At 40.2% G+C, this 26,256-nt stretch overlaps 2 protein-coding genes across 2 annotated transcripts in view; one reads left to right on the top strand and one right to left on the bottom strand.

Annotated features, from left to right (window-relative positions):
- The window catches only part of enkur (enkurin, TRPC channel interacting protein), a 28,655-nt gene extending 23,187 nt beyond the window's left edge, over positions 1–5,468 (bottom strand). The window contains exon 1 of the mRNA XM_034214082.1: positions 5,192–5,468. The gene's annotated coding sequence lies outside the window, so the exon portion shown is untranslated. The remainder of the gene's footprint in view (positions 1–5,191) is intronic.
- A 432-nt stretch (positions 5,469–5,900) lies between these two features.
- Positions 5,901–26,256, top strand: part of gpr158a (G protein-coupled receptor 158a) — an 81,855-nt gene continuing 61,499 nt past the window's right edge. Inside the window, 2 exon segments of the mRNA XM_034214077.1 lie at positions 5,901–6,769; positions 19,531–19,636. Coding sequence (XP_034069968.1) covers positions 5,901–6,769; positions 19,531–19,636 — 975 coding nt within the window.

The following is a 26,256-nucleotide window of genomic DNA, read 5'->3' as shown; positions in this document are numbered from 1 at the left end:
TAAATATGTAATGTTCTTAAATAAATATATGGTGCCCAGACCTATTAATGATATGATCAGGGATACCTTTAGCCATTCAGTTCAGGTTATATGCGTAATTTAACCCATATTGTACTTATTGATTCTCCTGTGTCTTTAAACCTGTTAAACCCCATGCCCCCACAACACAACAATATTCACGAAAATGTGTATCAGGGCTTCTTAACATTTAACAACCTATTAATGTGTCATACCCACTTAACGGGAAGAAACTCAGCTAACTGAGGATGTGAACCATTTTTACCAAAACAAAACACAACTCAAACACCAAGCATCTGAATTAGCACTAAGCGAAAGAGTGCTAACGCACTTAGCACATAACTCACGGTAGAAATATTTTATACTTCATTTCTGCACAAGCTAGATACCATATAAAAGCTGAGATTCCACAGATTCCAATGGTATACGTATCATCACTGTGCGACCAAAACGGCAGCGAAGGCAAGCAACACACAACTTCACTTTACCGGGCCAAAACGGCAAATATGTCTTACATTTGCTGTTTTCTGATCAAAAGTTGTGTTCAATGGCATTAAAATGCATATACACGCTGCTGAAGGTTAATCCAATGTCTCTGTGTCACTTTTAAATGATTAATCCATCATAACATTTATGTCAATAAGAGTAGTTTTCATAGAGAGCTGTAACTATAATTTACATGTTCAATCTGAATTTACTTTAAAACATATTGATTCTGACTTTTCTACATCCAACTCACAGGTGTATCATTGCTTTGAGAAAATACATTATTAATGTACCCCTTTTAGAAGTGAAGATATAGTCATTTGTTCTGGGCATGTCATTTTCGAGCCTCAAACCTGAAAAACAGGCGTGGGGTTTACCAGGTTTTTTCCCAAATATTATTGTTTAGCTTTCTTGTTTTATAATCTTCGAAATTAAAGTAAAAGTGATAAAGCTTTTAAACACTGATCAATTGAAAAAACGACTCTTGAATGCCAAAGTGAGAAAAATCTCTATCTATTGATCTAAATTAAAGGTGGGGTAGGTAAGTTTCAGAAACCGGCTCGAGTGCACTAAAATTTGAAAGTACACAGCCGAAAAGAATCCGCCCCTTCCTTCAGACTTACTTCCTTACAGAGCACCTCCTCCAACACACATGAACGCGCACATGACGTCAGCAGACTGGTGAAAGTGGCCGCCTGTTGCTGGCGAGTCATTGAAGTACTGCTGCAATGCACACCCAATGACGGCACGCCCAATGAGGGCACGAGATACATTTGTGCGTGCACGAGATGGAAGGCTGACAGACAGGGCGGCAATCCAATCCGTTTAGCCGGCCCGGCTAAACGGATTGGTTGTACTTTTTACAGTATTACGGCTTCCACAGATGACATTTTTTAATGGATTTTTTGTCAAAGCACTTAAGCAGTGCTTGAATTGGAATGAAAAAGGTGCCAGTACTCTAAAATCAGCAACTTTTTCAAGTCAATTTTATATATACAGCCCACAAACAAGAATTTGGCTACTATAATGCTGGTGGGTTTGTCTCTTTACTACTGTATATTTTAGAAAGGTTCACTGTACTTAATATTTTTTATGATAGGCAGCGGATATGGCTAAAGCTCAGTAAGGTCAATATTAACTGAAAATATAGCAATCAAAGTCTAGATCTTCTGCTGAAGACACATGAAGCAGAGACCTTTCAGGTGAGAGCCCCTCTGGTGGTGTTCAACATTAATGACAAGGAAACAAAGCTCTGGTCAGAAGCATTTTTTATAAAAAGCTTTAACAAAATTAAGTATTTCTGTACATTTTGAATGCAATCTAACTTTCCAACTCAGAAAACGAAAAACGAAAAAGTGCCAAAAGTCTTCTCACATGGCTGAGCTGCTTTGCAATATACTTCACCACTGAAGAATACAAATATGTATAAAGTAAACTATGATGCAATCTAACTTTCCAACTCAGAAAAATGATAAAGAGCATGAACAAAGAACATGTAAAAACAAATGCAAAATTTGCACAATCTAAAATGAGAAACTGTAACTGCAAGTAACAAAGTCTGAGCCATGGTAAAGAGTTACATTGAACACCAAGCTGATCAGATAACTCCCTGGTTGGTCTGAAGTCCTTCTATCTCCAGGATCTGTACAAATCGGCACATTATGCCAAAAGTCTTCTCACTGGGTGAGCTGCTTTGCAATATACTTCACATTGTTAGAAAAGGCTCCAGAAGGCCTTGGGGACATCAGTATCAGGGGCTGGAGCTGGACAGGCTCTTTCATCAGCACTTCTCCTTCCCTTTGCCAGCCAGGACCTCACATACTGTTCCGGATTTAACTGTCCTAGTGATGGTCCATTACATTTAATGAAAACCAGGCTGGACAGTCGGCTGACAGAGAGAGCATTCCTTTTTGCAGTAAGGATATCGTTCATGCAGCTGAATGCCTGCTCACACTCACTAGTGGAGACAGCGATGGTTCGGACTGCTTTCAGTAGAGGCTCCATGGCAGCAGGTGTACGGGATGCCCTGGTTTCCTTGTATTCGCGAAAGCCCTGAACAGTCTCTCTTCTGTCCACTTTCAGCACTTCGCACAAACGTAGCACCTCTACGTCCCCATACTGTACGTCTAACTCCTCTTCAGGCCAACTTCCAGGATGGATAACTTTCATGTCCTGGATTAGCTGATTGTCCCGGGCCTCCCGGCCATGTAATGGGATTTCTCTTGTGCTGACATGAGAGGAGGTTGTGGAAGTCATTCTGTGTCTCAGATTCTCTACCATACTGCGGAAAAACTGACCTGCATGAATCTGTACAAGCCTGCCATTCTCACGCAGGGCAACACCCTTGAAGGACTTCTCAGCTAGAGCTGTATGAACTGTAGTCATGTGTGGGCCAGGCATGGTGACCATGGATTCAAAAACTCGTATTTCTCGAGTTAAGAGCCTATCTGCTGTAGGCAGTGTCATCTCTCTTTTTTGGAGTTGCCGAGAGAGGTCGCTGAGCTCTGTGAGCGCATCGTACATCAGTCCCAGATTGCTGACAAACGTTGCAGATGTGAGCACATCATCCAGGCCCTTGTACTTTGCTCTGTCTCTGGAATCCCTGCTCGTGTCGTTTGCAGCATTTGTGAAGTGATCATGAAGCACTCGGTAGTTTTCCCAGACTGCTCTGACGCTCCTTTCACTTGAAGCCACCCAGCGGATGGACAAAACACGCCCTATCACCAGGAGACGCTGTCCGACTGCTTGCGCACACTGCGCTAACTGCCTCTGATTTTTGGGGGAGGCATGGAACAAGGAATAGAGTTTGTCAAAAAAGATCTGGAAATGATTGAGCCCTGAGACCTCCTTGACCACATCCCCAACTGCCAGCTCTAGACAATGATTGGAGCAGTGCCACACAAACAGGCTTGGGAATTTATTACACAACTGGGTAGCAACGCCTGTTCTCTTCCCTAGCATGACTGAAGCCCCATCACATGCAAAAGAAACGAAACACTGACCTAAAAAGTCCTCGTTAAAATCTCTTCCAAGACACTCCATTAACGCCTTTGTGATGTCATCAGCCGTTGTTCCATCCAACTCGATCAGCTCCCAAAAAAACGTTTCGGGCTCAGCATCAGCTAATGCTGAGCGTAGACACACAACAAGCACCGTTTTACCACTAATAGTGGTAGATTCATCGACCAAAACACAGAATTTTCTTTGGTTTTCTGTAATGTCTTTTGCCATTTTTTTCTTCAGCTCATGAGCTATGTGGTCGATGATTTCGCCACAGGTTTTATTGGAGTGCAAAACCCTGCCCACGTTCAGCCCATTCAGTTTCTGTACATTCAAATCAATTGGCATGTATGTTTGCCAATTTTATATGCCGTTCGAAAAACTCTGATAGTGGTGTCTAATTCAGATGTATGCATAGACTGCACTTGATGTTGAATAGTTTCACGTGAAGCAGATGTAAGGATGTCAGCAGCTTTTACATGGGCTTGTGATTCTTTATGTTCTTTGATTTTTTTTTCTCAGGCTAGCTTGTTGTTTGCCCTTGTCAACACCGAAATGAGACACTGCACACTCACCCCATTCAGTTGACAGTTTCAGTCCTTGTCCAGTGTGTATTCCCAAAGATTTGACATCTCTGCATATCCGACATCCTAGCTTCTTATCTTTAAGAAGGAGCCATGCATTGGTCTTGCAAAAATATTGCACCTGGTCCGTTGTCCAGCAGTCAGGTGCATCGCTTTGCCCGGTGTTGGTGGTGGCAGTTGCGCCAGCAGCAGCTAACGTTAGAGGCTCTGGAGGAGGCGGCGGAGCTAGTGCTAATGCTAATGCACTAGAACTTGGAGCAGGAGGATCAACCAAAGAAAGCTCCCCATCAGACACAATTTCCAACACAGGCACAGCATTCTCTGTATTTGAAGTTTCTTCCGGCGACAACCGCTGTCTTTTTGCACTTTTTTATTAATCCACGCTAACATTTTAGAAATGCTAATTTGTGACGTGACTTGCTTTCCTTCTCTCGGGGGCGTGCCTGCTCTGTTCTATCACTCTACATAGCCACCCACTGGGTGGGAGTTGCACTGCATAAACACAACACACGTGCATCTAGGTATGTAAATTGTAAAGCATTAAAACATGGTTTTACTAACAGTTTTCAGTATGTTGTTACTTCGGCATTATTATTATTATTATTATTTTGAAACGTGTATTACTATTAAATCACGGTCAAATAGGTTAATTTTGACATAGTCGTTTCCACCACAGTATTTACATGGAGAAGATAAGCCCCGCCCCCTCTCCAGCACTTTCTGTTTGAATGACAGGAGTAAACAGCTGACAGCCGCTGTGAAACTCCAGCGGTTAGAGCGATGAGAATGTCCGTTCGGCACCTCATGACGCATCTACTGAGTACCGGGCGGCTGTATATATATATATATGGATGTATAATAAGAACGGCGGGAGAGTGTTGAGTACTGGCACGGTGCATGAGTACCGTAGTACCGCCAGCATGCCGGTACTGAGCAAGAAGTGCCGGTACTCCATGGGTCAGAACCAGAAGTGCCGGTACTGCGTACCGGTGAGTACCGGCCCAATTCCAGCACTTATTAAGATATTCATTGCTATCGGGATGTTAAGAGCATTCAATGGAATATAACAAAAAGCGTATCTCGAGCCGGTTTCTCAAACTTACCTACCCCACCTTTAAGTGCTTCATTTAGATAAATTAGATGACGCTGCCCTCATCTCTTTGAGCACCGGACAGCTCCCATCCCACTGGCGTTGTGATTGACAGGAGAAGCAGCCAACTGCGGATCATCAGTAGAAGGAAGACGGGCTCCTGATGTGTCTCTTCGAGGCTTCGGTAGGCCTACTTAATGCCTGTTGTGGTCGGAAGAGGGCGGAGTGCGTTTATCATCCAAGTGAGAAGCTCCCTGACTCGGTGCCTCGTATAAAAATATATAAATATAACAATAACCTGCCCCCTTTACCCCTCCCTTCCTCCTCGTTTTGAATCAGTCTAGTGTGCATGCAAGAGGGAGAGCGTCCGCCGCACAGCAAAGCCAAGACAGTCTACAGTGAGATACAGAGAGGAAGAGAGATAAAGGAAGAGGTGGAGGGAAACAGCTGCAAGCGGATACTCAACATCAACAAGCTGTATAAGGCATCTGTAAAGAAGAAGGGCTTTTACGCGAAGACAGCGAGGGGGGTTCCTTACGTTTTCCCCCTCCTCTGCTTTTTTTATTTCAAGATCAGAGGCGTGGAGCTCGCAAGAATATCCTACAAGTGGTGAGGCGATGGTTTAGCGGAGCAATTTGCTGGATTGTTTTTACAGCCCGCCCGCCCTAACCACTGTAATTCTGATCATCTGTACATCAGTGGAAGCTTTTTCCTGGAGGGAGATGGCTGTTCTCCGGCTGTCGTTGCTACTGCAAGTGGGATTTGTGATCGGATCAAACCATAAATACGCGGAATGGTCAGCGCATGGGGAAGATGTGAGAGCACGGGAGGCGGTTTACGGCGCTCAGACGCACCGTCGGCAGCTGGCGCATCTCCGTGCGCCTCAGCCTCCTCCGGGGGAGACGCCGGAGAACCTAGAGGAGCTTCTCCCCAGGGTGGTCACCGCTTTTCTTCACACGGGGGACTCGACCACCTTAAAGCACGCCAACTGCTCGCGGAGGTACGAGCTCACCTCTCTGCGGGGAAGGTCAGAATCAACCCCGCATCAGTCCATGAGCAGCGTGTTGGATACGGTGCTGCACGCCACAAACTTCCTCAACATGATCCTGCAAGCCAACAGGTCCAGGGAGCAGAGTCTCCGGCGAGACATTGAGTGGTACCATGCCTTAGTCAGGAGTATTCTGGAGGGAGACGCCAAGATCCACCGGGCTGTGGTCACTTTTAGCGCGGATTCGTCTGTGGAGGGGCCCTCGGTGCTTCTCCAGGCCACCAGGTCCGGTGGGGAGATAGTTCTCCATGACCTCTCCAGCATGGCACACCACCATCTGCACAACCGCACAGCAGACACAGAGTGGTACCACGGTGTCAAAGACATGAAGAAGCCCAATTTCCACAAGAGGGTGATGAGTCAAGATTTTAAATCACTGGACAATTCTCTAAAAAGGGGAGAGAGTTTTATCCCGGACAAGGCACATGTCAAATGGTCTGCGCCCTACCTGGAGTGTGAACATGGGTATTTTGTTCCCCGCTGGCTTTTGACCTTATCGGCTGCTTTCTATGGCCTGAAGCCCAACCTGGCTCCTGAATTCAGGTAGGCACACAGATGAAACCTGAACAGTATAGTTATGTTGGTTAAAATAGAACATCTGGTAAACAACAAGCTCAGCAAAACATCACTTATTGTCATTAGAAATACCCTGTTCATAAGCCTTGCACGAATGACTTGAATTATTAAATGTGTATGTGTGTGAGAAAGATGTTTGCCAACCTAAAGGTTAGTTCTGGCCTGTTAAACCACCACTTCATCTGCAACCAACATAAATAAAGCTTACCTGCCTCTTTCCTCCTCAAACATACTGCAGCCTCCCACTGGCCTCCCCCTGTTTACCAGGGGGGTTTCTACTCCCCTCCAGTCTGAGAAGGCGCCGGGATGCTAAAAATAACCCTGAATGTTAGTGGATGTAGCAGTGGTGGAAACCCCTGGCTACAGGCCCTAATTCATTTTTCAAAGACTCACTAGGCTGGATGCTTTACTACTCAGGAAATGTTCTGTGCCCTTTTCTGTAAATCTAGATGAGTCAGAACCTTTCTGAGATGAGAGAAAGCACATCAGCTGGCATTTGCAGATGAATAAATGTTGAAATATTTGGCTGTTTTGTACAATCCATGTATTGAAGCCACCCCTGCTGCAGCCTGCTCGGAAAATGTGCCACGTTTATGCCACCAGCCCTGATATACACTGGAATAATTAAGTGTAAAGGCTCCATTATAACCCTGACCAACATCTTCGTTAATAAATATTTAATACAGATCACTAGGTGTGTGTGTATAGCCTACGGTGAATCTTTAATTGATACACTTGAGTTGCTCACAGGCAGGCATGGATTGCAAAGTCAAAACCTGCAGTGATTAAAACTGTAATAGGCTATCACCTGGTGTTATCCCATTGTAAAGCCTCTCAGAGCAGCTTCACACACTCAGTGTCAGATACTGAAACAGTTTGATAGGAAGGTACACTAAACTAATGGACAGTCTGAACTCCAATTTATCTGTAAAACCAAATTCCTGGTGTTGAAGCTTTCCATCCATTTTGTAAATGTTTCCCCTTTCATGGCCTCCATTAGATCGAAGGTGTGACATGTGTGGGCGTTTGGTATTGTTTTAAGTCCTTGGAGAGTGTTCTGTCCTGCAGCACTGAAAGAAACACCCCGCTGTGCAGGAAGGAGCAGGGGAGCAACCTCCATCCATGAATTTCCTCACAAGGGGAAAAGTATAGCACCAGTCAAAATAAGTATTCCATTTTAATGCTTAATCAACACTCCTCGTAACCTTACTGTAAATTACGGATGCTCATAGATTATGTGAGTTGCTTGTAGAACATGTATTCATAATTAGTACCAATGCAAATATTTAATGCATTGGACATTTTCCATTCCTTATGCTAAAATAAGCTCACTAAGCTGCTTCATCTCTTAGTGTAAAGAAATGAGATGGGTTAAGATTTTCTCATGTAATTCTCAACAAAATGCAAAGTATCTCCCCAAATGTAGCTCCGGAAGTGTACTATTTCTTAAAAAAGAAAGCTCTAACTGGCAAAAATTTCCAGAAATGTCAACATTAGGCAAAAGCTATTTTTAGAAAGGTCCATTTCTATCTGCCAGATAAATCACGTTTGACACATTTGAGCAAAATTCAACAACAAACATGATGTGCAATTTATAAGAGAATATTTATCGTAGATTGCCAGGCAGTCATGTTTCCACATCATTAACCAAATGCCTTAAACACCTTGCTAGGATTATCTCAGTGTATGCTATTACAATAGTCATAATTGATTTTGCTTACAATTGTGTGCTTATTCAGTCAGTAAGCTTTCTTCATCATTTTGTCTCAGTTTGTCTCTTAACAGCCGTCTTTCAGAGGCTCATATCAAAGTGGGAGGCGGCTCATCCTGCATCCTCCCTGTACTTCAGCACACGTCCAGATAAGAAACAGGAGAGGGGGGCATAATATAGCTGCCTCCGACATCAGCTCTCCTCTGCTGTCCCTTCAGATGAATACACAATCAATACAACAATGAATTAATAATGAATGATGTAGAACAACAACCCTGCATGGGCCATCTTGATTCCTTTTAATGTCACTTCCTGTTGGGTGTGATGACGTCTCAAGCAGCAAGGTGACTTATGCATGAAAATAAATCAAAAGTTGAGGCATTTTTTTCCTGCCGCTTGTTTGTGAAACCTGCAGGTGTTTCACATCTAATGCTAGGAGTGTGTGGACATGTGTTTGGTATGGATTGACCATTTGTTTCTATAAAGGTGTAAGAAATTGCACCTCTCACATTTCCTCTCTTCTCTTCCCGTCTGTCTCTTCAGTTGCACTGGAGGCACAGGGGAGGCAGCTTACACCCCACAGGGAGGAGTGGCTGTTTTCAAGTGTGTGTGTGTGTGTGTGTGTGTGTGTGTGTGTGTGTGTGTGTGTGTGTGTGTGTGTGTGTGTGTGTGTGTGTGTGTGTGTGTGTGTGTGTGTGTGTGTGTGTGTGTGTGTGTGTGTGTGTGTGTGTGCATGTGCGTGCGTGTGCATGTGTGTGCGTGCGTGTGTGTGTGTGTGTGTGTGTGTTTTTCCAGTGTTAGAGGTTGAGAAATGTTTCAGCGAACCGTCCTAATTGGCAGATCCCTCTTCAGACTTCAGACAAAAACTTGTAACCACACAGGCGCACAAATGCAAAAAGTCGTTTTTTAACAAACACACAAAGTGGGAATACACAGGAATGGAGGTGAAAAAGGTGGGGTATGTTGTAGGTGAAAACATGCTGTACTTCAAAATAACCTTTCACCACACGGACCTTAATTGCTTCGAGGCTTGAAGCTCTAGCAGTAGCAGTATAATCAGGCAAACTGTAGAGACCTTTTTTCAGCATATTTCTCCAAAGGCCAAATAGGTTCTACTGTAATTAGATGGTAGGATCGTCTTCATTTACGCTTGGCTTATCGCCCTATTTTGCTGTACAGGCAGCTTACATCTGGACAGCCTGACTGCTGTGGGACACCCAGCAGTAAAACAGAGAGGGAGGCCTCGAGCTCCAGGAGCAGCCAGCAGCATCTGCTTAGATGGACACCATCCAGAAACAAATAGGAAGGAAACCCCACAATTCCCTGGGTTAAACATGATAATATATGATGGTAAGCTCAAATGAATTGAAGCAGGATGGAAAAAAATGCATCAAAGAGGATCATTAGTGGGGACTCGGGGCTAAGAGAAGGAAGCTTTCTTAACCAGTAAAGATGTAAGAAATCACAAGTGCAGCTGAGATGAGTCTAACCTTGTAAACTTTGCAACCTAAAGAAAGCAAGGTTTAAATATCCCTGAGGTTGTCCTTCGCCCACTGCTGACGTCACTGGGACTCCGCTGCTCATTCAGTCAATACGATGCCTTCAGCCAGTAAATGTCACGTTACAGAAAATCCAACTACCATCTTCCTGGCTTGCTATAAAGATACTGCTAATGAGGGGGCTAATCTCAGTGATATTGATACTATTATGGTGATGTCATTTGGTGTCCTTTCAAAGGATTATAACTGTAATACAATTACTGTAGGTTTATCCTTTATAATCTGGTGAATAGATTATAGAACGGGCCTTATAAGGGACAACAGACTGCTGTGTTGGGTCAAGAAAAGTAGGAAAATATTTGGTAAAGGAATTAAGCTGCTTTTAGGGTTTTTCATTTCTTTCATTTTTTTGGAAGTTGTCAAAGGGTGTTTGCAAAATACAGGAAATACGCTGTACTTCAAGATTTCATGATGAATCATCATTTATTTGTAAATGTTTCATAATGAATATATAGCACGTAGGGGTTGATATGCTTTCAATTACTGCATTTTTGTACGTTGCCTTGTTCTAAATGATCCTGATGCTGACAGCAATATATTATGCTGATAAATTTGAAAGCAAAATATAGAATAACAGAGATAGAGGTGGACATACCAATTATAAAGTGCTGGTTATTAGAAACCATGCCTTAGTTTTCACTTAGAAATACACATTTTCGTTCTGATTGTCATATCACCATAGCTTGTCAACAACTACAGTCAGACTATCAATCATTTTACGCTTTCCCCCAACTGTCAGGTTTTTTTTGTCAGCAGCTCAAATTATTGACAATCTTCGGACTTGATGTTTGGTCTTCAGAGGAATGCTTTTAATGACAAGAGTGTGTCAAGAGTCTAGAAGTGCCAGCTCTGAAAAAAAAGATGTATTTGCTTTCTTTGACAGGCATTGTGTTTTTTTTTATTACCAGCGACAGAACTCAATACAATGACCCAGGTCGCACTGAAACGCTGGTAGACAAGCAGCATCCTGCCCAGCGGCTACACTTACATTAGCTTCTGCTCGTCCTGTCGGCCTAATGCATTTCCATCACATAAGAGACATTTTCTTTTGGAGGGCTGCGCGGCTCATGCATTGGGATTGTTCCATGGCAAAATGCACGAACTGTGCCTTTCTTAAAGGACAGCAATGTGTTCTTGTCAAGACACTGGAGCAGGAGAAAATGTGCATGGAAGTTCATCTGGGCGTGCAAGGCTTCTGGCTATATGGATAAGCTAAAGGATCATGTTTAAGCTTATGCCATTCTTCCATGTTCTTTCTTCCTTTATGTTATTCTTGGTTTATCTGCCCACAGTCAGTGTAACTGTCAGAGCTTATTATTCTTGCTTCAGAATAAAAATCTGTTCCAGAGCTATATATATATATATACATATATATAAATGAATAAAAAGAATCCTTCAGTTTACACATGGAAAATTGCCCATACAACCGGAAGTCTTAACATCCTCTTTGCAGATGATTCTGTATTATTTATGTCCCTATTGTCATAAATTTGAATACTGACATAAATGTATTACATTCTAATGTTCCCATATTCGCATTATTATTCTGTCTTGCTCTGGTATGAAAGTCTTGCAAAAGCCTTCATGAGTACACATGTTTACCTTACATTTTTAAAACACTTTTATTTAATTTTTATTATTTGTACTATTATTTGATAGAATAAGGAGTTTTCTTTCAAATCCTTTGTAAGACAACAAGCATAAATGCAGATCTTATAACTTAATTGAAAACACTTTAATTTAATGTTTTGAGTCCGGATGAAAAAAGAGGACCAGTGGCAATCTTGAAGATCTACTTGCAAGCTGTCAAACATCAAAGGCTACTGTAGCTTGACTTTAGCTTAGCCATGGGTACTTTTCAAACAACGAAGTTACAGGGTTCACACACCTTGTAAAAACAGGTGAGTCCTTACATTTCAAACTGTGGCAAGCTAGCAGCTAGGAAGACAGAGCATTTAAAAGAGACACTAAGCCGACTGGAGACTCTACTCTCTGTTGGCGGTGGCAGCAGGTAGCAGCCTCAGCTTGCATTTAGCCTTTATGCTAAGCTAATACATCTTCGTATAGTTTCTGCTTTTACCAGCATCCCTCTTTCAAGTCCTTGTTAAGACAACAAGCATACATGCTGATCTAAGAATATATAAATGCATAGGAGTAGCAATAAATATGTTGTTACTGTAGCTAATAAGTTACATCAGTCACCATGCTGGGTTGCACCTAATGTGGTACATTAGAATGATACATTAAGTAATTTATACTTAGCTACATTGTATTAAAGTACTCACAGCTACTCCAATTAAAGAGTAGATAATAGCAATTATTTCAATTCATTATCTGGTATATTTCTTTATCCATTCAATATACCATGTTTCTGTGCCAGGGCAATGTGCTAAATATCAAATTAACTACGACAAGAAACCTGTCAATACGTCTTGTGTCTTTTCTTTACTACAGACTCCACTACAGTCTCCTCAACGGGCAAATCAATCTCAGAGAGCATTTTCTGAATAGAGACATACAGCTTAAAGCGTATTGGCCTGACATTCATTATTCATTCATGAATTCATCAAAGACTGACAAAGTTGGATGTCTTCATTCAACCCAGTCTCACGGCATTTCGTGTTCACCAACACGATTTTTAATCTATTGATTCGTGTTCACCAACACGATTTGCCCCTTTTTTTCGTGTTGCACAGCACGATTTTAAAAGCAATGTATTTCTACTGCCTGCAGCACGTCTTTTTCTCCGGTCGGGTCGAGGAAGACCGGAAGCTGTGTGGTTCATAAAAACATGTTCTTACCATAGACTGTGGTTCTTACTCAATATTAAGCCACAGATATTGCTTTTATTTGAAATCGTATAATTTCTGACTTTTGTTGCCGTCTGTGAGGAAAATAAATGGGGCTCAGAGCCTCAGAATACTGAAATCTGTATTTTTAAAATCTTGTTTTCCTTCTAATTTGTTATTCTTTTCAAAATAACACACTGTTATTTACTCACCAATAACACACAATTATCCTTGTTTTTATTTATTGGTTTAATTCCATAATCTCGGGCTTTTTTGGCGTCCGTCAGGAACTGAATTTCAAAATAAAGATAACCGGAAACAGACGTAGGCATTTCGAGCGATTACCCAAGATCCTCAGCTATGGTTTTAAGCTCGCTTATTGGATGTTTTAGCCGCAATGCATGCTGGGATTTGGTGTTTATATGATATGAAATCCGGAAAACATTTTAAAAGAATAAAATAATACTTAATTCCGAGCGCTCTTGCTTTTCTCTTTGAAAGTCATCACATAACGGCATTGTAATACACGGTTCGGCTGCATTGTATATTACAGATCTGCCGTAGTTCTTTATTTATAGAGCCCTAATGAGAAGACCTATGGAAAAACTGAGAAAATGCCGCCGAAACTGAATACTTGACGTGGATCATAAATATATTCAACAATTAAACAACATCTTCAATTTCTCTTCACACAATACGTCTCCTTGCAGTATCAACACTAATTCGGCTGACTTTTACATTTGATCTAATTCACAGATAGGTTATATTTACACCATAACGGTGCACAGCTGATATAAAAGGACTGTAGTTTTTAAAGATATTACTGATTTTCTTTGAATGTAAGAATGTAAATACTGAGTCTGAAATAGTATAGCAATATGCTGTAAAATTATGTGAAAGCATGCATAAAACTACACATCTTCAGATGTTGTACGAAAACACAAGTGTCCTACACTAATAATACAAAGTTATTATGGCTGTGTGTACCTTGTGTGCACCTCTTAGTGGTTAAAGCACGTTATTGAATTATTGGTTTTATTTGATTAAAACAATATTAAGAGTACATACTTTCATAGGGGGAAAGTATAAATATAGAATATAAAAAATCAAGAAGATACTATAAGTGATCTCTACAATAAAACAGTTTAGTGCAGAATGTACAAAGATATTAATAGGAGGAGGTGCAAAACAGAAAAACGAATTAACCTTTATTTAAAACATTAAATAACAGATTAAGGTCTTCTTTTAAATAAGAAAACAACTTTGGGGGTATCTATCTACAGATAAATATTAAGCCTGACAAAGTACTTAACGTCTAATATATTGCTTTCCTGCAATGTTAACTATGTTGAAGCAGTTATTTTAACTGATATTATACATATGAATTATACTCTTATGTATGTAGATAGAATAAGAAATGTGCAGAATATGACAGTTTAATGGATATTAATGCACTGTTGAGGAACCTGTGACCCAAGTGTTTCATTCATTGCATAACTACACCGTAGTTGTGTATATGATATGTCAAGAAACCTTTGAAAATCTTGAAAGGGATGTGCAACATAGCCATAATATACAGTCTTTAATTAACTATTAGTAGAGAATAACGAGTAATGAATATACTTTATTACTCGTTTCCATTCATGTCAATTGCAGATACATATTTAGTCTTCTCAAGCACCAACTATCAAATATCTCTCTTGATTGTTGGCACTTGACAATCACCTTACCTGAATTTTACTCAGGTGTAACTAAAGTCTGATTTAAGGGTTGTTTATATTTCACATAATTAATCAGAATCTGCAAAGTAACTCAAATAAATGCAGTGGAGTAAAAATACCAGGTTAACCTCTGAATTGTAGTGGAGTAGAATTACAAAGTAACAATGAGCTGTCATGTGGGTAGCGATTTTCACCCATTTATTAATTATATGTTTTACATTTGATAACACCAATGTGTTTAATACTGGCAACTTCTAATTGTGGGAAAAACGAAAACGTTCAGTAGAGATGTCCCATAGAACATTTTGCGAAACACAATAGCCAGCATGTGTAGTTCTGGGGGGGCGTTCGATTCCAGTTTTGGATAGTCTGGCGTGGTTTCGTTCCATTTCACACAGCTGTTTGACGCTCTGCGTAACCTTACGGGGACTGTAGTCCTAAACGATAGCTGGGGATTATGGGTAGTGTTGTGTCTTCGGCCATCCTAAACTCAGAAATGTTGACAATCGCAATGATGCTCGAAATGTCCCTTATAGGCCTACGTCTGTTTCCGGTTATTTTTATTTTGAAATTCAGTTCCTGACGGACGCCAAAAAAGCCCGAGATTATGGAATTAAACCAATAAATAAAAGCAAGGATAATTGTGTGTTATTGGTGAGTAAATAACAGTGTGTTATTTTGAAAAGAATAACGAATTAGAAGGAAAAACATATTTAAAAATGCAGATTTCCGTATTCTGAGGCTCTGAGCCCCATTTATTTTCCTCACAGATGGCAACAAAAGTCCGAAAATATACGATTTAAAATAAAAGCAATAATTGTGGCTTGATATTGAGTAAGAACATGTTTTTATGAACCACACAGCTTCCGGTCTCCCACGACCCGACCGGAGAAAAATACGTGCTGCAGGCAGTAGAAATACATTGCTTTTAAAATCGTGCTGTGCAACACGAAAAAAAGGGGCAAATCGTGTTGGTGAACACGAATCAATAGATTAAAAATCGTGTTGGTGAACACAAAATGCCGTGAGACTGGGTTGCTTCATTGCAGGAACGTTTGGCTGAAAATCCTTTTGTAGCTTATAAACCATTACCTAAATATATCTTCAGTCAACTTCATAATGCTGGGGCTAATGTTAGCACAGTCTGACCAGTCTGTAAGAAAGACTAGAGCATTGCTGTTGGGATGCCCCTCTCCAAACTGGCCTGGCCTTTAGTCCCACTAAGAATGGCGGATGAAAGGAGAGAGCACTCTGTTTCCTGCGGCACCACTATCTCCTGCTTTCTATTATAATCCCGTCTTTATACCAAAGGGCCAGGATGGCAACCATGATGCTTCTGCTTCACGTTCCTCATTGTCACTCTCATATTACAACCCAATCTTTGCATCTTAAGTTGTCAGAGCTATTTGATACGCCATTTGTTCACCCTAGCTGGAATGCGTAAGATCGCCTTTCGAGTTTGAAGCAGAAAAAAAGAGGCTATTTTAGTTTTGCAAATATTAATGCTTGTGCTGCCAATGATTCATTTTGATACATTCTAAATCTTGTTCTTGTTTTTGATGTGATTTAGAGGACACTCTCCTACTCTTATTACATACAGGAGTATTGAAACGGAGGTAATTTCTCAGGAGAAAAAACAGTAGTGCAGTGGGAAAAAAGTGAGGTCAGTTTGCCCCAAGGCAGGAGCAGCAGTTATTAATAACAGAAGTACAGGCAACAAGAGCGCTGCACTCGTATGGTGTCCATTGGGAGCTGGTTACAGTAAACCAGCTCCATACACTTGGAGAACATGCCACAACAGCAGTATTCGTGTGTTTGTGTGTGTGTGTGTGTTCTGTGTGTGAGTGTGTGTTTGTACGCCTAGGAAAGTGGATGGACAGAGAGCATACGTTAATGCTTGTATGTTATGTCATGGTTGAATATTAAAATGTATTGAAATTGTTTTATTCTGTCAATATTTAAATTGAATTAAGGATATTTTTTTACTAATAAATACGTCCTGCTGTAGAACAAATAAAGTATATCTCCAACTGATTGAACAATAATACTTAAATCTTGAATGCTCAATGGATTTTATTCAATACAATTTAAATGTGGTGTGTTGGAGGGCGGCATAACAATAGCAATACCAACACATTAAAGGTTGAAAGGTTAGTCTTTTTAACAGTAAGCATTAGCTGGTAATGGGGTACCCATTTGTATTAATGTTGATATGGTTACCTGGATTTTAATAAAACTTTCCCAAGTTGAAGTAAATATTGAAACTATTTTCAAGCTGTAATACAATTTTGACACCAGGCAGCCAATCAGTAACAACAGTTTTCCACTTTAGTAGCAAATAAATAAGACTGTTCAACATCAGTTGTAGTGCCCTTTGATAAAGCAAAGGTCATCAACACACCATAGCTCTTTATCTGGTATTTCAGTAATTCGATAAATTATGTTATTTACAGTAGGGCTGTGTGATGAATCCTTTTTTACAGTGCTTTCTTCCATCTCGTCTTTAATTACCAAAAGATCGTACTCATTTCTCCCGAAGGTGATTAAATATTGCTAGCAACATCTTCTGCCACATTCTGTGTTGTGTGATGTTAAGCTAACTTACCACAAGATGATGGTTTGACTAAGGCGTTACTATGGAAACCAATACTGAGAAGTAGATTGGACAAGGTGTTAACATCCCTCGGTGTCCCAACTAATATCAGCATTGTCTTTTCATTGAATTTGTTCTAAATACATGGGACACAGCCATGGCATTTATGTTTGCCACGTGGAAGCAGGGACATTATAATGTTTTTTGTTAACACATTGAACATTTATGGGTCTAAATTGTTCTAATTATTAATAATATTATTATTATATAAGATTCAGATCTACTCAATAATATGATAAAAAACGAAATGAAAATGTGTTTAATTCCCAAAGAAAGCCCTTAACAGCTACTGCTCTGTACATTTATGCACTATGCCACATCCTCTTATTCATTCATAATGTCCTGCTAAGGACTCTTTATGTGCTCATATTAGTAATCATAGCATTCTAATAGAAGCCTTATAAGCCAGTAGTATCAGGCACACTTACACTAGGAATAATCAATGCTTTAACAGAGGACATTTTTCCTTACTATAACTTAGGCTAGAAAAATGCTGTATGCTGCTTTTATCTTTAAATTATCTGTTCGTCCTCTTAGAAAATACAATCTATTTGCATGTTAATGCTCAAACAAGCATCGCGGCAGTTAAAGGTTATTACAAAGTGATTAAATAAATTATTGTCAGTCAAGTATCTCCAGGTTTTGCCAGATTAAACAGAATTCAGCACTGAATCAGGTTTTAATAGTATTTTATTTACACTGACCAAACTGTCTGACGGTCATTTCTGTTGACAAATAAGAACACCCATGTTTTCCCCTTTGTGTAAATGTTCTGCAGATGTGGTGTAAATGAAATGCCCTTTTTTATTGGCAAACATTGGCATGTATTTCATGACACTTGCCCTGCTAAGCTATAACTCCCAAGCATGTGTTCCACAGTTTAAAGACAGTATGGATTTTCTACACTAGTAGCACTCAATTTTTACAGGTGCCAAGAGGGAAAGCCTGTACGTGGGCTGGGGTTGCCAAGAGACAGTTCAAGGCTTCTTGTTGAAAGACATATGTCTAAAAAGAGTTGTGTAATATTAAAAACACAGAATGAAACAGGAATCTACCGTAAAGTTCCTTGTTGCGTACTGCACTCGGCTATTGGTTTGTGAACTGCAGCTGAAAAGACATATGCCCAGCAAGTGTAAAGACGGTCTGAATCAGAGAGACTGACCTTCAGAATCAGAGACGCTGACCTTCTCTTCATCGAGCTTTAGGTAGCTAAGTAAGTGTAAATCCTCAGCAGCCCTGTTAGAAGTTCGTTCCTGGCTCAGCTGGCTGAAATGGAGCAAAGACTCCAAGCTTTCAGCCTCCGTTGCTGAGTGTTTTGTCGTCGGGGGTTTATCGTCTGCCTGTCAGGCTGAGTTTTAGCTGAGCAGAAAGGGAGGAGATTATAGACTCATTACTTTCTGTTTCCCAAAAATGTGTTTTACTGTTTTATAGTTACTCAATAATACATATCATTTTCTGAATTACACTAAAGCGTGTTTTGACATTTTTGAATCAATCATTTATTTTATAATTGTAGACATGAAAAGTTCAGGAAAGCAGTATTTCAAGTCTAACACTTGTTCTCCATTTCCATACTCTTGGGTGAAATGTGAACAGAAAGTGTGATTCTGCCAAAGCAAATAAAGCTAGCTGTTGGCTAAAATGTGTATTAGTTTACATTTTTACAGCTTTTTTAATATGCCAAATGAGCTTATTACCCATGCAGACAATTGTCACTGGATTACTTTGATCCTTAAACATAAAAACCCTGGAAGGAGTTATTTTTTGCTATAAATTCCAGGCAGGTTTATGGATTTGTACAAACAATGTGTGTATCTTTGTCCCTCCTATTTCTCCCCTTGTGATCTAACTCTCCCTGTATGAACCGCTTGTTTAATCCTACTCTGCATTTCTTACACTTACGCACAAACCTGGCTAAAAAATCTATAGTTTCTACTCTTTACGCTTCAACCAGTAGCTCTATAGCTCAATCTTTTGGTCAGTCGATCCACAGCAATATACTTCCAGTGCATGCATGCGCACAACAGCAGCAGAACAGAAAATACTGTAGCACCAATGAGAGTGCTCATGTGCCAAGGATATGCCTGATTTAGATCTGCCTTTTTTTCTACCACAATATTGACATCCAATCATTTATTTGTCAGCATTTATCACATTTAATTTAACAGTCTTTTCCTTCATAATTAATTTATGTCTAAACTTCCAGAGAATACAACCAGTGAAAGTATCCATCATTTGCATTTGACATTCTTAATACTTCAAGAGCCGGGTTAATGGTGTCCTCCTGTCTTGCAGGGGCGTGGTGAGAGTGGACATTAATCTACAGGATGTTGATATCGACCAGTGCTCTACTGACGGCTGGTTTGCTGGAAGCCATCGATGCAACCTGACCACTATGGAGGTGAGTGCCGAACATGTGGATTAGACAGAAGATTGATTCGCTCTGGAAAACTGAACTGTAATGTACACGCCTTCAGTCACATCTCCACCAGGCACTAAATGGAAAAGCACTAAATCTGTACATCTGTTGGTGAATGGATGGGAATCTGATTCCTTTTTTATTACACCGCTACCACATAGAAATAGAAATTTCTTTTTTAAAACCTCCAATTAAACAACATATATGTTTATGGGGTGTTTCCAAAACAGATCAATGATTTACAAACGGTGACAGGTATAGTTGTTTCATACTATACAATAGCATTTACTGTAAAGAAAACACATCATATGTATCCATATTTAGTTTTTTAGGTCACACCTGAAGCTATGTTAAAGGTCACCTATTATGCAAAATCCACTTGTTCATGTCTTTTATACATAAACATGTGTCCCCTCTGTGTAAAGAGATTCAGAAAGTTTCAGGAAAAAATATTTGCTCACTTTTTGTTCTGATCCATTTATATAAAAACCTGTCTGAAAATGAACTGATCAGATTTTGGCCTCTTTATGATGTCATAACGTTTTCATTAGCCAATAACCAACCAAGGTAACACTCGCCACCTTATCACCTGAATCTCCTCCTAGAGCACCATTGTGTTTTTTTAACCAAATATCTCGCAGAGGGGCGTGGGGAGTGGCTCCTTATTTTCATCTAAAGTTAAAGACAGAGAATCAGCACTTTTGAAACAGGGCTGAAACAGAGAGGATTATGGGATGCTACAATGCACAATCTGTTTGGTATTTCGAGCCAAACACTTCAGAGACATGTTTTGTATATATCAGAGACCTATAATATATTGATAAAACATTATAATAGGGGACCTTTAAATGCACCTGCACCAAGTTATCACGGCTATCAAGGTTTATGTCATGAAGCATGATATGTCTGTCGGTTAAGTCTGAATGCACATCTTTGCGTGACAGATGGGCCGTACATTTTTTAAGAACACAAACAGAGATATAGTATAGTGCCTTGGTTCTAAATCTAAAGGATCCATTTACAGGGTCAAGAGATATATTTAATTTAAAATGTAAGAGATGATGGAGATAGAGAGTGGGAAATGGGCTCAGGCTTGGCAGAGGATGAAATAGCCCTGGCCATTTTTAAACTAATGAAAAATAGCCTGTCTCAAGGCCTTGGAACATGTAGGCAGAGCTCTTGGACAAGATGATACAATTCTCAGCGCTCTTCTATTTTTGAGAGGATGTCAAATATCCACATCCTTCAATTCGAATTGGAGAGCTGTCATTTATCTTATCTTCAACGCTAGCTTTAATCGATAGTAACCTATTGGCAAAAGAAGTCAAAACTTAGTTAACACATATCACTTTTTAGGTTAAATAATCCAATACTTTCTTTCCTTAAGCTTGGTACAAAAACTGTATTTTAATGTGTAAAGAATAAAGATACATGTTTCCCATCTTATTTTGTCCGACTTTTGATAATCTATTTAGAGTTGATTTCTCTTTTTGTTCTTCCGCAGCCTATCTGCTTTTAAGTTCTTCATGCATGAATTTCCCATTAACAAGGCATTTTCGTTACGAGAACTTATGCTCACTACATATTATTAATTTTTAGGATCATTATCTATACCAAAGAGTTTATTGAATATATTAAATGAGTATTGATACATTACAACAGCAGTTAGCCTAGCACGCCATGTTATAAGCATGATAGAGAACATACTTTCCTACTTTTTGATTTAATCACCAATTATTTATTTGTTCTGCTTGCTTTCTTAGTAACCTTTCATTCACTGCTGTCCAGCTAGCCGCTCTCCTTCTGGTCGATACGTCTTATCTGCCGATTCAGTCTTTCGTTAAGAGGAATAGATTTTGAAGAGGTGCTGTAGATCAGGCTCCTTCATAATGCATGTGATGTAATGGATTGCAGTGAGCCTCTTTGAATAATTCATCACTCTCTTTGTCTGAGTACTTCCACCTTTCTGTGGACAGTCAATGCCTGGGAGAAATTTGACATAGTGAATGTGTGTGTGTGTGTGTGTGTGTGTGTGTGTGTGTGTTTGTGTGTGTGTGTGTGTATGTGTGTGTGTAAGTGTGTGTGTGTGTTTGTGTGTGTAAGTGTGTGTAAGTGTGTGTGTGTGTGTGTGTGTGTGTGTGTGTGTGTGTGTGTGTGTGTGTGTGTGTGTGTGTGTGTGTGTGTGTGTGTGTGTGTGTGTGTGTGTGTCTGTGTAGGGTGGCTACCGGGGGAGAAATACGTTGTTACTAGTATAGATTTTAGATGGGTTTTCAAAATAATGATCTCCGTGTGCTTACAGTGTGTCAGGAGAATGCTTACTTACAGTACAGCTGAAAGATGAAAGCTGTGGTCATGGCATGTTGCAGGATGGCAGCTTTATCATACAAAAGTGATCATTAATGTCATATCTCAATAAACAACATATAACAGAGATGTATACATATGGGGGTGAATTTAACAGCAGCAGCGATTTCACCACCTCGTTATCTCTTGTGAATACTGAGTTTGTATCATAATTCATAAATAAGGCTTGCATACTCACATCTTGTGCAAATAGGAGTTATAGCGAGCCATCTTCCTACCGACCTTCCTGGTTCTAAAGTGCACAACCAGGTAAATCAGAGGTGACGTGGGAAGCGGATGTCTTTCCAGCTATGAATAGAAAGCACGCCTGCAGCGGTGTAATCAAGTCTTGTTGGGCTGTGTGTGTGTGTGTGGTAATGTAATGAAAACAGCTCTGGGAGGGATGCCCCGTATTTGCAAACAGGGATTCATTTTGAGTTATTGCTGTATTTATTCACCATGCAGGTATTCCCCCTGCATGTGCAGCATTTGTTGTTTAATGGGTTTCTTTTGGGGCCATTTGAATAAAAAAAGGAACACTTTAGGCTGCTCCACTTCAGGAGGATTTGCTTTATTGGAATCTAAAGCATTAGGTTTAGAGCAGAGCAGTTTATACACTTAAGTGTTTCATTGACATTCACATTTTCATCCCACCTTCGGATGTTCTTTATAACACCATTTGCAGCACACTCTACTCCCACTTGTGTGTAGTCGCTTTTGCATGCACAACACAACAGGATTTATCCAACATCTATGAATTCCTCTCTTCACACATCTACTGTTGTTCTTTCTTTCGTAGCAGCGTTTTAAGTGCCACCATTCCAGCAATTGATTTTGACAAAATGCAGTCTTTCCAGCCAGCAAGCCAGACAGCCGGTTCCCTGGCCTCTCCTCACTTCCTGCCTCTCAAGCTGCTGTTTGCCCAGCCAAGCATGCAGGCAGCCAAAACTCAGATGGAGGCAAATGCTATGGATGACTGATTCACCAGGCAAGCAGAGAAAAAGCCAAACAAAATGAGGCTCGGACGGATGACAAGAAAAATACAATAACCCAACAGTGTCAAAAACCTATGAGCATTTGAAGGCAATACTATTTATAAATCCGAAAATGTTAATAGTGTTCCTGGATTCTTTCCTCACTGAAGAAAGACTTATTTTGTTTTCCCCAATGAGGTTAGAGTTCAGCTTAGCTATAGAAAAATGTGACCCAGAATCATATATAGTTAATGTTGTAGCACAATGTCGATTTGTTAATGCTTACAGACAGACATGAAGACAGATATGTCTTCAAAAAAGCGTAGATAAATTAATTGCGGAAACGATACAGTACATTTCAAAATCATTGGAATGTTGTTGTTTTTGGAAAAACACTGAACACAACCATCATATATGAATGTGCAAGCAACACTAACAAATACACTACTAGACTACGTAATTCCTGCTGTTTCCGACAACACAATACATAGCAATCAATGTTGTAAAGTCTGAATGCAGACAAGTCACAGTATATATATTTTTTGCCAAGAGCAAATGTATTTTCTCTGATAAACTATTCAGTACAACTTTGACTTATGAGCTAAATGACTCATTACATAGCCAAGCAGGAAGCCCAAAGATTATCAACTACATCCAGACTTGGAGATGTTTGAGGCTGACATTTTCCTACCTCTTATCTTTCACTAACGGAACTTCAATTCATGTGTTTCACTGTTATTCAAAAGTCTAGGACTTTGACGCCCTGGGGGCACCTTTCATATGAGAATAGGGATGTAGATGATGATGAATGTTTCAATCAATTAGCTTATTGCCCAGAACAAGGGGTTGGGCCCTGGGGGACCCAACTATGTGAGTGGCAGCGACGCATAACCTGAATGATTACTCCAACCAGCATGATAAGGACTCTTTGATGTTTTATAGTGTTTTTTAAAACTCAGAATGAAATGAAAACATCAGTCTGACAATACACACACGCAGGCAAAATGTATTGCGGTTGATATTTTAAGCAGAGGTAAAAAAACAGATTTGTGTAGAGTAGACATTTTCAAATCTAAAATGTAACACATACATATAGTAAACAGGATTGTCACCCTACCTCATTTCAGCCATGGTTGGGTTAAGCTCTGATGATGGGAATTGCAATGAACACTGACATATCTAAACCACTATTTGATGGATTTATGACATTTTGTGAATGCATTTATGGTTCCCAGAGGATGAATCATAATGACTTTTGTGATCCGTAGACTTTCTCTCTATTGCCCCCAAGAAATGTGCATGAGCTAAAATGTTTGGTGAACGTATTCATATTCCCTTCAAAACGAAATATATCATCATCAATTCACCATTTCAGAACTGGTGCTACCAGTATCTTGGTTGATCAAATACTGGCAAAGTTGTAGCATTGCTCATTACAATGACTAACTAACACCTGGCTAGCATCAGCCTGCTAACCTTGTACATTTTTCAGTAATTTCATGACCTCTTTATCTCGGTCTTTGTTTTCTGCCTTTTCAAGTCCACATACATACACTTTTATGAGGAGATGTTGAAGAGCATATTACATTTCAAGAATGCTAAATACATGTCTTAAAATAAAATGCATTGAAGAAGTACAATGAGTTACATTTTCCACTAAAGCTAACAACCCTTAGGGCTACAAAAGAACAGAATGTCCACACTATAACATTCAAACGCTATTCACATCACAAAAAGAAACATCACACACAAAATACCAAACCACAGCGTAGTAGCGGACATTGTTGTTGATTTGTACACTCAAAAGCATGTGAGGTTTATTTTTCCCCTATGGTGATCTACCTGAAGTGGATATTCCAGCTCGGTCTGTTGAATCACTGTTACATCTTGACCTTGTTTCACAAGGTTGTCCTGGCTCAGCCCGCGATCATCTCAATCACACGCTGATTTCTCCGCTGAGTACCTTGTGCTGCTGAATTAATAACACCATCAGTGTTAAACAACTGTAGAACTGTTACGGTTTGGGAAAGGTAGGACCCAAAAGCAGATTACCAACAAAAAAACGGCCAAGGTCTACAAACAAAAGCGAGCTTTATTTCAAAGCCGATCAGCAAAATAGCAGGGCATGGATAGCACAGAGGTAACACGAGGAAAATACAATACCCAAAACACGGTCGTGACCAGAGGCGGATTTAGGATTGTTGGAGATCCCGGGCTTAGCCCAGGAGTCGTTGGGTTGGGGGGAGGGGTGCAGGGGTACAGTGCTATTTTTTACAAGTGGGGGGTGGACCGAAAATCCTTTAGGGGGGTCGTCGCCTCCTCTCGGGGGGTCTGGGGGCATGCTCCCCCGGGAAGATTTTTTTTAAATATTGAAGTTGAAAGCATCAATCTGGTGCACTTTGAGAGCAACATTAACCCTACCTTAATAACACCTTAAAGCGGACAAAAGGCACTGGAGAACACTCATTAACACCCTTTAATGAAGCAAACTAATGCCTTAACTCACTCAAATAGTCGTTTACTTATTAAGGTGAAACGAATGTGCGTAGAGTTTTAAACGATGCGGATAGTCTCACCTTGATTCTGGCGCATTGCTTATCGTTTTATAGATCTATTCTCATCCACCATCTTTATTTGTGACGTAAAGAGTGTAAGAGTCACGTTTCTGAATCGGACACTCTGAGTGGATGCACTCACAGCCAATCAGAGTCTGATTCAGAGGGTTGCCTGTCAGTTCTGTTGTTATGTGTACTGAAACAAGAGCCGGTATAATTCCACGCGTGAAAACAAAATAAAAATTGGAATACGTTATTTTAGTGTCTTAAAAGTAGACTGAGTTATGAAGGGTTAACGTTACATCTTAGGATAATTTTTAGTCATGTTCTGTATACATACTAACATATAAGGGTATACTTAGTGTGGTTACTCCATGTTTACTAGCTATAACATTAACGTTACATCACTCTTTTTCACTTCTTACTCAGTCAGCCAGAGTGCAGATATCACCATTAGATTAACAAACCTGAAACATCATCCATTTCTTGACTGCTGGTGATGACATTGTTGTCAGCTGCTGATACTGCTGCTGCTGCAGCTTGTGGCGCCGGCTGCTTCAATGACAATAACTTTCTAATATCCATAACTGTATAGGCTATTAGCTTAAAAGTCGTCAGGCACTAGGAAGGATCACTTCTTCTTCAGGGCAGGCTACTCAGTACGCAGGCTAATGTCCCACAGTGGCTGCCTCTCTGGTGGACTCCGGTACTGCACATTACTCCCGAGACG

Source organism: Gymnodraco acuticeps, unplaced genomic scaffold, assembly GCF_902827175.1.
Source record: "Gymnodraco acuticeps unplaced genomic scaffold, fGymAcu1.1, whole genome shotgun sequence".
Taxonomy (NCBI): domain Eukaryota; kingdom Metazoa; phylum Chordata; class Actinopteri; order Perciformes; family Bathydraconidae; genus Gymnodraco; species Gymnodraco acuticeps.
Note: the sequence above shows the minus strand (reverse complement) of the source record. Positions and strands in the feature narration are given on the sequence as shown.